Source organism: Puccinia triticina, chromosome 8A (genome assembly GCF_026914185.1).
Source record: "Puccinia triticina chromosome 8A, complete sequence".
Taxonomy (NCBI): domain Eukaryota; kingdom Fungi; phylum Basidiomycota; class Pucciniomycetes; order Pucciniales; family Pucciniaceae; genus Puccinia; species Puccinia triticina.
Genome location: NC_070565.1, coordinates 3,781,737 through 3,792,103, shown reverse-complemented (window position 1 = coordinate 3,792,103; position 10,367 = coordinate 3,781,737). Strand labels below are relative to the sequence as shown.

Here is a 10,367-nt window from a genome sequence, read left to right as displayed (position 1 = left end):
CTGGATGGCTTTGAGGGAGCGGATGAAGGCCAGCGTTTGTGGACTCGGAGCTTCTCCTGTGGACTGCTCCCCTCAATCAATGCTGTCTTGAGTTCAGAATCCAGGAGCCTCTGTAGCTTGGATGGATTCAGAGCGCTTTTGGCCAAGAAGTGCCCGCCAGACCCGGCAATTCATCCCTTGCTGACTGGACCCAGTGGCCATGATCCCGATGGCAAGTAATAAGGTGGTATATTGGAGAACAAGGCAGGAGAGGGTGAAGAGGAGATGGTCGGAGCCCAAGACCTTGCTCAACGGAGGCCGACACCAGCCGCAGTGCAGGAACGGATCTGGGCAGGCAGTCGAGTAGACCAGCCAGCCATTGAGCGTGTTCAATTTCTCAATCATCACGCCAGTTCCTACGTAGTCTCATTGATGCCCCTCGAGCGATATTACCGCTCCACAAATATTACCAGCATCGTCGAAGGCACGTTCAGCAGGAGTTTTGTCTGTCGGAACGGGTTGCTCTGTCTTGGCTTTGTGCTCAGAAAGCGCAGCCAGTGAGCTAGTAGGACAAATCCAAGGAAGAAAGTCTGCGTCTCCAGATATCAACGCGCCGGCAAAGCTTCAGGATTCCTCTTAGGCGTGCTGACTGATTTCGGATCGGAGGCTGGAGACTTCTTAAAGGGATCACAGACAAATCGGAGGATAGCACGGATTTGGGATAATGAGCCGAGATGGAAGGGAAGCGTATGATCTGTTCAAGCAAGAAAACCCGTGTCAGTTTAATGAGGCCTGGACTTGAGCACTTAGAGGTACAGACCAGGACAGTTTGCCAAGTAGCAAGTGATAGACCAAGGGGGCACCAACTCGTACAACTGCCAGAATATCAATTGTTTGAAAAACAGGCTGTCAAGTAAGTCCAAGATGTTGTGCCACCTAGTGTGTTTTCTTCTCTGGATATACTGTCAAAGAAAAAGTGTGATGAGGGGAAGAGGAGAGAGTGATGACAAACCTTTGAGAACACTGAGTAAGATATGGTGAGTATTGGCAAGGATTGTGTTTGCTGCGTGACGATTTCTGGTTCTGAGAACTGTTAAGAGTGGCGCAGGGGACAGAGTAACCTGTAACAACAGACAACTTTTGTTGGTCATTGCCAGAGTCTAGGCAAAAGCCAAGAGTGAGTATCTTGAGACGCCAAGACGCGTTGGCCCAGGCAAAGCACAAGCATGAGGCCAATCTTCTGCAGCTCTGCCTCGACCATGACATAGCCAAGGCCCGAGAGCGCCAGCGTGACAAGTACCGGAAGGCTGAGCGGCAGGCGGACATCAAGAGGCGCGCGGAAGAGATGTGTCGCTATGAGGCTAATCAAGAATGGCAAGAGCTCATCCGCCAGGCTCACCAGGCCACCATGCTTGCCTTCATCAGCTTGCTAGGGTCGCGCTGTCAGGGCGCGTCTCTGAAGTGGCGACGCCCTGAATGGAAATGAACAGGGTGTGAGTTCCTAAATAGGAAAACACGCTCGACTCGACCGGGATACGGGAGGAGAAAGCCGCGCCTCCGTTGGAGGGGCTGGTAGAGCTAAGTCGTACCGGAACCTAAGAAGGTTCACAAAGCTCAAGCTTACCTAGTAGGGTAGCAAGCGTAAAGAACCGTGAAGAAGAGGAAGTTGGGAACTGCGGAGGTGAAGGCGGGAAAGGGATTTGGAGGCGGAGGTGGAGTCGAGGAGAAGGGAGTATTCAAAGATATAGAAAAGTGTGAGATGTAACTAGATGAGAGCCCCGGTTGTTTTTGTATCAAACAAGGATGACGGGCTTGGTAATCTAAATCAAAATCTAGTGGACCCTTTGTGGGGCGGAGGCCCCAGGTCTTTTATAGCCAACTGTAATGGCTACACTTAGAAGTAAGGTCTTCACAACGTTCTACTAGATCCACGCGTGACAACTTCGCGTGGAATGTTCTCACTCGAGTTTTACACACCATTTCCACGCGTAGAACACTCGCGTGGAATGTGCTCACTCGATCTCGACAACCCGTGAGTGTTGTGGAGCTCTACTTAGTCGCGCTTGCTCGCGCACTCGCTTTCTTCGGCGTGTGCTGTGCTTGGAGCGACACTATGCGCGCACAGCTCTTCTGCTGCGCGTGCCGTGTCAGCTTTGGCGCTGTCTGGACTAGCCAAGGGCTGACACGCGCAGTGCCTCGTAGGTGACTTGGTTCGGATGGTTCCTACTCCTTATGTATGCAGATGCGCACGCCGCGGTGATGATATTGACATAGACAATGCCTCGCCGGTCCAGGCACCGCCGCGGAGGTCAGAGTTACATGCAGGGGCGTGGCAGTGGCGTGGTAGTCATGGCTTGATGAATGCAGCAGTCGATTTTACTGAGGGCAATTCCTGATTGTCTATAAAGGAGGACTTTGGCTTGTGTGTTTGTGTCCCAGGGCGTCCTCTGCCGCTGTAATTCCAGCGTGCAGTTCGCCCTCACCCCTCCGCTGTTGCACTTGCGCAGTTTGAGGGGCTAAATTCGTTGGCCCCCCTTTGCATAATGCCTTCAATGCGGCGCGCTGGGGGCCATCCACCCACTATTTTAAACCCTGCTAGACAGGGATGGATAGTGGGTCTAGTTTGTGGTGTTTAGATTTTTTGTTAAGAACACTTTTTTTGTGATTTGTTTTTTTTTTGGAAGGGGGAACCCTTGCATTTTTTTTTGTAATTTTGTTAATTTGTAGGGGGAACCCTTGATCTTTCTTTCTGTGTTTCTCTGTCTTTAATAAACTTGGATAAACGGATGGATAAATGGCGCTGGGCACTTGAAAGTGTGGCGGCGTATTTCCAAAACTACATCCAGTACCAGCCAAGGATGATAAAACACTGCTGCCATTGCTGATCTTCTCTTCTCTCCAGGTAAGCAATCTTAAGACATGCTATACTCAAACTAAACCTTTGAGACAATCCCTTGTTTTTGTTTTAACTGCTTTGTAATTGAATTTTGAAATGTATCAGGCTTTCCAAAACTACATCCAGTACCAGCCAAGGATGATAAAACACTACTGCCATTTATGATCTTCTCTTCTCTCCAGGTAAGCAATCTGAAGACATGCTATACTCAAACTAACCCTTTGAGACAATCCCTTGTTTTTGTTTTAACTGCTTTGTAGTTGAATTTTGAAATTTATCAGGCTTTCCAAAACTACATCCAGTACCATCCAAGGATGATAAAACACTACTGCCATTGCTGATCTTCTCTTCTCTCCAGGTGAGCAATCTGAAGACATGCTATACTCAAACTAACCCTTTGAGAAATAGTTTTTTTGAAGTTCTGATTGCATGATAATTATTTTTATCATTTTAGATGAATTTTGATATTATTTGCGTCGCGTAGAAATGAGTAGAAAAAAACCAGGTACGTGCGCGGAAAAGGGGGTACGCAAAAACCGGGTACAGACGCGGAAAAACTGGGTACGTTTATTAAACCCCTAAATTTAAGGACATAGTTTGCTTGATGACAAAGGTGTTTTGCACGACTGACAATTGCTGTGAACTTCTTCTTTCCAGATTGGCGACGGCAATTCAATGACAAAGCCGCAATTATTGAGGCTGAAATAGCTGGTTTTGGTATTCCAGCCAAGCAGTTTTTGTTCCTCAGGTTGTTAAACTCTTGGAGTTTGTCAAGTTTGATTCCAGGAAATTTGAATTACTTGTCTTTCTTTTTGCGTCTTTTGTATTCCTTCCTTATAAAATCAATCACTTGGTTAAGCTCTTGAAACTCCTTTTCAAATACAACACACTTATTGTAAGCTGTTTTCACGTGATTTGCAATGTAGTTTTTAACATACGAATTAATCTGGCGGTGGTACTCTTCACTGTTATTGATCAAATTTCTAGGAGGTCCCGATTTGCTGATTTGAGGGTTTCTGGTGTCCTCCTCTGCTTGCGCGATGATTTGATCCTTTCCTTGCTTGAGGAATTTGGACGTTGTGTTGTTGTGCTCTCCCAAAGCTGCGGTACGTTTCTTCTTATAATTAGATTTTGTAGATGTTGGAAGCTTGCATGGCACAAGCTTGTTTGATTTGGGGTTTGGATTATTTGCTGGTAGAAGATATCCTGATTTACCAGATTTCAACTTTCTTTTTTGAGGCTCACAATGATTTGAGAAAGAAATCGGCCACAAGAACTTGACAAATTCTTTGGAATCTTCATCATCATTGTCAGATGAATCAGACACATCACACCACACCATGATTGTGTAGGCTTTTTCAACTAGAGCTACATTGTCATCATAGATTTGGAATATCTCAAGAGGGAAGGGGTCTTCATCACTGAGAAATATAGGTTCATCCCCGTTGGTGATCTCAATTGGTTGAGTTTTTTTTGGGGGGAGTTGAGCTGTGTTTGGATTAAAAAAAACTTGTTCATCACAGTGTTCACCTTTGTCAGAAATCTAGCTAGCTATTTTTGAAGGTTGAATTTGATTTCAATCCAGTTTTTGTTTTTTAACAGTACAGTCAACCTTCTTCAGGATTGATTTGGAAGCTCTCTGGGCTTTTTGTGGTTTAGAAGCCTTGCTAGAAGGCGCCATTGTGAGTGGTTGTTTTGGAATTCTATTGTACCCAACTAAGCCAGGAGGCCAGGATGTCTCACAACGCGTGCCATACTGTGAGCCTGAGTCTCTATAGTGACAGCAGGACACAAGAAAGAAGAGGGGAATATTTGGATTTCTTTGGATAAAGAAAATACAAATATAAGAGAGAGAGAGAAAGAGAGAAAGAGACTGAGCAGATTTTCAAGGTTAGTCTGGTGGGAATGCACGTCCACTGGCAATGCTACCTCTTTAGAAGAGTGCTGCCAAGCTGTGCTAGAGAGTGCAACAGCCTCCTCTCACCAAAGAAACGTGGAGGGCTTCTGGATTAGATAAGTTTAATCCAGCCACAATTTTTTAGCTTCCTTCTGGATAGTCAAGGTTCTTTAAAGGTAAACCTATGTGGTTTTTTTCTTACAAAAACCACAGAAAAAGAAGGATATGATGCAGCAGAATCCTTTGTTTGATGATGTCAAGATAGGTGCAGACCTGTGATCAAAGATTGGGCAAAAGCAAGTAGAAGGAGAGAGCAATCAAGAGACACAGAGTTCTACCTCTGAGATAGTTAAGGTTCAATGAAAGAGTGATACTTACTGTCAATATCCTAGGCACCTGTGACGGTAGGTATACTGGGAGCGTGGTATCCTCTTTGGTGGTGATCCTGGGCTATCTGGGGGTGTGGTTCTGGGTGTCTGAAGTCTGTGTATCCTCCAGCTGCATGGGGGATCCTGACTTCGAAAATTTTCAAAGTTGGATGACATAATCACACATGTGCATGTGGTTTGGAGCGCTCAGGCGCGCCCACGCGGCGCTGCTGCGCATGTGTGTCACAAACCACAAACTCTACAAAAGAGCAGAGATATTGGAAAGTGATCAGTGGATACTATGGTCAAAATTGAATGGGAAATCAGAATCTGAAGTTAAAACAACATCAAGTCTTAAGTTTAAAAAGATATAAACACATTTAGGTATAAAATGAAGATAAAAGGCAGTTTTAGGTCAACTGCGTTGACTCTAAGCTGGCTGACACATACATAGATGTATAATAATATGTAAACAGACCTACTTCGCGCAGCAGCGGAAAACTCTTTGCGCACAGAATCAACCGTCCCCCGACGTCAAGCCCGCTGTGCGCGCAAGCCAAAAATTATTTTGCGCACAGTGACATCCCCCGAAAGAAGGAGGTGATTTTTCCGGATTTTTTTTCAATGGATCAAAAGAGGGGGTCTTACTTGCCCCCTCCAAAAAATATTGGATTTTTTGAAGGTGTCCTTGTGATGCAAAAAAAAAAGATCATAATATTAATCCAAAAAAAAGGCACCCGCTACCCCAATAGCCCACCCCGGGGCCTTTGAACCTGCTCAAACTTAAGTGGTTGGGTACCCAGCCCCTCGAAAAGAAAGTTCGAGGGGCAGCAGCTCTGGGCCCGGCTATCCCCCAGCCGCCGTGCCGATGGCTGGCACAGGCCATTGAGCGGAGTTGCACACTCCCCCGATGACCAGCCAGCACATGCGTGCATGTGGCACAAATTACCGGTCATCAAGGGGATTATGTACTCCTCTCAATGGCCAATCTGTCCCGGTCATTGAGTGGGGTACATACTTCCCTTGATGAACGGGTCCGTCCCGGTCATTGAGGGGAGTGTTCACTCCTCTCAATGACCGGGTCCATGCCAGTCATCAAGAGGAGTACATCCTTCCCTTGATGACCGGGTCTGTTCCGGTCATCAAGAGGAATGTTCACTCCTCTCGACGACTGGAGCTTGGTGACCTGGTTGCTCCAGTTGGCGAGAGGAGTGAACACTCCCCTTGATGACCGGAACGGACTCAGTCATCAAGGGAAGGATGTACTCCTCTCGATGGACGCCCTGTTCCAACCACCAAGAGGAGTACACTCCCCTCGGTGACCCAATTACTCCGGTCGTCAAGAGGAGTGAACATTCCTCTTGATGACCGGAACGGACCCGGTCATTGAGGGATGGATGTACTCCTCTCGATGACCGGCATGGACCCGGTCATCAAGGGAAGGATGTACTCCTCTCGATGACTGGCATGGACCCGGTCATTGAGAGGAGTGAACACTCCCCTCGATGACCAGGATGGACCCGGTCATTGAGGGAAGTATGTACTCCACTCAATGATCGGGATAGATTGGCCATTGAGAGGAGTACATAATCCCCTTGATGACCGGTAATTTGTGCCACATGCACGCATGTGCTGGCCGGTCATCGGGGGAGTGTGCAACTCCACTCGATGGCCTGTGCCGGCCATCGGCACGGCGGCTGGGGGATAGCCGGGCCTGGAGCTGCTGCCCCTCAAACTTTCTTTTTGAGGGGCTGGGTACCCGACCACTTAAGTTTGAGCAGGTACAAAGACCCCGGGGTGGGCTATTGGGGTAGCGGGTGCCTTTTTTTTGGATTAATATTCGGACCTACTTCGCGCAGTAGCGAAAAACTCTTCGCGCACAGAATCGACCGTCCCCCGACGTCGATCCCGCTGTGCGCCCAAGCGGAGAAATACTTCGCGCACAGCGACTTCCCCCGAAAGAAGGAGGGGAATTTTCCCAAATTTTTTTTGATGGATCAAAAGAGGGGGTCTTAACTGCCCTCTCCAAAAAATATTAGATTTTTTGGAGGTGTCCTTGTCATGTAAAAAAAAAATCATAATATTAATCCAAAAAAAAGGCACCCGCTACCCCAATAGCCCACCCTGGGGACTTTTCACCGATAAGACTTCAGCGGTCGGGTACCCAGCCCCTCGAAAAGAAAGTTCGAGGGGCAGCAACTCCGGGCCCGGCTATTCCCCAGCCGCTGTGCCGATGGCCAGCACAGGCCATTGAGCGGAGTTACACACCCCCCCCGTTGACCGGACCTGTGTGCATGTGGCACAAATTGCCGGTCATCGAGGGGGTGTTCACTTGGACCCGGTCATTGAGAGGAGTGAAGACCCCCTCAATGACCGGAACGGACCCGGTCATCGAGAGGAGTACATACTTCCCTCGGTGACCGGGTCTGTTCCGGTACCGGGTCCGTTCCGGCTCACCTTGATCAAGAGGAGTGAACACCCCCTCAATGACCGGGCCTGTTCCGGTCATCAAGGGGAGTGTTCACTCCTCTCAACAACCGGAGCAACCAGGTCACCAAGAGGAGTACGTACTCCTCCAAGAATGCCCGGGACATTCCGGTCATCGAGAGGAGTACACCCTTGATGACCTGATTGCTCCGGTTGTCAAGAGGAGTGAACATTCCCCTCAATGACCGGAACGGGCCCAATCATCAAGAGGATTACATACCCCCCTTGATGACCCAATTGCTCCGGTCATCGAGAGGAGTGAACACTTCCCTTGATGACCGGAACGGACCCGGTCATCGAGGGAAGTATGTACTCCTCTCAATGACCGGCACGGACCCGGTCATCAAGAGGAGTGAACACCCCCCTTGATGACCGGAACGGACTTGGTCATTGAGGGAAGGATTTATTCCTCTTGATGACTGGAATGTTCCGGTCATCAAGAGAGGAGTATGTATGCACGTACTCCCCTTGACGGCCCAGTTGCTCCGGTTGTCAAGAGGAGTGAACACTCCCCTCGTGACCGGAACGTCATTGAGGGAAGTTTGTACTCCTGTCAATGACCAAAACAGAGTGGCCATCGAGAGGAGTACATGATCCCCTCAATGACCGGTAGTCTGTGCTGGCCGGTCATTGGGGAGCGTGTAACTCCACCCAATGGCCTGTGCCGGCCATCGGCACGGCACGGCGGCTGGGAGTTAGCCGGAGCTGCTGCCCCTTGAACTTTCTTTTCAAGGGGCTGCATACCCGACCGCTTGAGTCTTGGCAGGTCAAAATTCCCCGGGGTGGGTTATTGGGGCAGGGGGAGCTTATTTTTTGGATTCATATTATAAAAAAATTTACATGATGGAGGAAACCTCCAAAAAATCCAAGATTTTTTGGAGGGGGCAAGCAAGACCCCCTCTTTTGATCCATCAAAAAAAAATCCAGAAAAACTCCCTCCTCCTTTCGGGGGAAGTCGCTGTGCGCGAAGTATTTTTTGGCTTGCGCGCACAGCGGGCTTGACGTCGGGGGATGGTCCATTCTGTGCGCGAAGAGTTTTTTGCTGCTGCGCGAAGTATGTCCGTTAATATTATGATTTTTTTTTTGCATCACAAGGACACCTTCAAAAAATCCAATATTTTTTGGAGGGGGCAAGTAAGACCCCCTCTTTTGATTAATCAATTTTTTTTTTGAGAAAAATCCCCTCCTTCTTTCGGGGGAAGTCGCTGTGCGCGAAGTATTTTTTGGCTTGCGCGCACAGCAGGCTTGACGTCAGGGGACGGTTGATTCTGTGCGCAAAGAGTTTTTTGCTGCTGCACGAAGTAGGTCCGTATGTAAATACAAAAGTTCCAAGGGCTGTCTACATAAAACCATAGAAACATGAAAAACCCATGGAAAAATAAGAAAAAAGTGCCCTTCCCAAAAAAAAATTGGATATTTTTTTCCCCAAAAATTTGGGACACCCCTGTGGGTAGTTGAGAAGACGTGCGGGGCAATGTAGGAAAATTGAATTCATGTGAATTAGTCACGTCCTTTTGGTGCCAATGAGGGTAATAGAAGGTCCTGGAAGCGTCCAAATGATCAGTAATGAGGGCTTCCTGGCAGTGGGGTTGGGCAAGTATGGTGTATTGAGTGCAAAGGAATTCAAGATAAAGTTGTTGGCATTTTGCTTGTGCCAAAGGTTTGGTTTAGTTTGCAAGGGAAGAAGGCAATGATAAATTGATTTGGTTTGAAAAAAGCAAGGTCAATTATCAAAGAAGAAGTATGAAAAAAAAATTGGTGTTCTGTTCTTGTGGGCTAGAAAAAAAAGTGTAAGAGTCCCATTTGGAATCTTCACTGAAGGCTGAGTAAGTGGCGCAGAGAACTTGTCTTGGAGTTCCTAGTGCCCAACAGTGATGAATTGCAGTGGAAAGGAGAGCTAGCAATGAGAGATCAGTATCTCTCAGTATCTACAACTGGGGAAAAGGTAAGAGGGACCAGCAATGAGAGATCAGTATCTCTAATTATCAAAGAAGAAGTATGAAAAAAAATTGGTGTTCTGTTCTTGTGGGCTAGAAAAAAAAGTGTAAGAGTCCCATTTGGAATCTTCACTGAAGGCTGAGTAAGTGGCGCAGAGAACTCGTCTTGGAGGTCCTAGTGCCCAACAGTGATGAATTGCAGTGGAAAGGAGAGCTAGCAATGAGAGATCAGTATCTCTCAGTATCTACAACTGGGGAAAAGGTAAGAGGGACCAGCAATGAGAGATCAGTATCTCTGCAGAGCTAGGTAGGTAGGAGGAGCTGGGACTATATGGGTCCTGCTCTGTATCTTGGGATATGTGTGTGACACCTTGGGAGGGGGCTCACATGCACTTCCCATTATTTCTGCAGCGCCTGCAGAACCAGATTTAGTCTGAATAAAACCAGATTTCCTGGTGGTGACAGGCTATATGTCACCTGATCTGGTTTACTTGGAACAAATCTGGCTCTGGGTTGTAGAACCATTGGGAAGTCCTCCATTATTTCTCTCATAACTGTGTATGTCTGTTTTTCAAATGTCACACCTTTCTGTGTTGATTACAAGGGCTAAATATATTGGATGACTTCCTGTTACATCTGGGACCCTTGCAGATGGGGATATACAAAAAGTCTAGATTTTTGCAGGGAATCTAACTTTTGGGGTTCCAGATCACTTCTGGGAGGCCCTCAGATCTTGAAGGGAAGTCACCCATTTAAGATGTAGGAGCAGTTGTGTGTTGAAATCAAAGTGTGTTGATCTGCCA

At 47.5% G+C, this 10,367-nt stretch overlaps 1 protein-coding gene across 1 annotated transcript; it reads left to right on the top strand.

The window, feature by feature from the left end:
• Positions 1-264: 264 nt before the first annotated feature.
• On the top strand, positions 265-3,554 carry PtA15_8A357 (uncharacterized protein; the record flags this gene model as incomplete). Its single annotated transcript, XM_053171778.1, has 3 exons — positions 265-483; positions 1,226-1,413; positions 3,533-3,554. The coding sequence occupies 3 exons, from the start codon at positions 265-267 to the stop codon at positions 3,552-3,554; spliced, it is 429 nt and encodes a 142-aa protein (XP_053023008.1).
• Between the last annotated feature and the right edge of the window lie 6,813 nt (positions 3,555-10,367).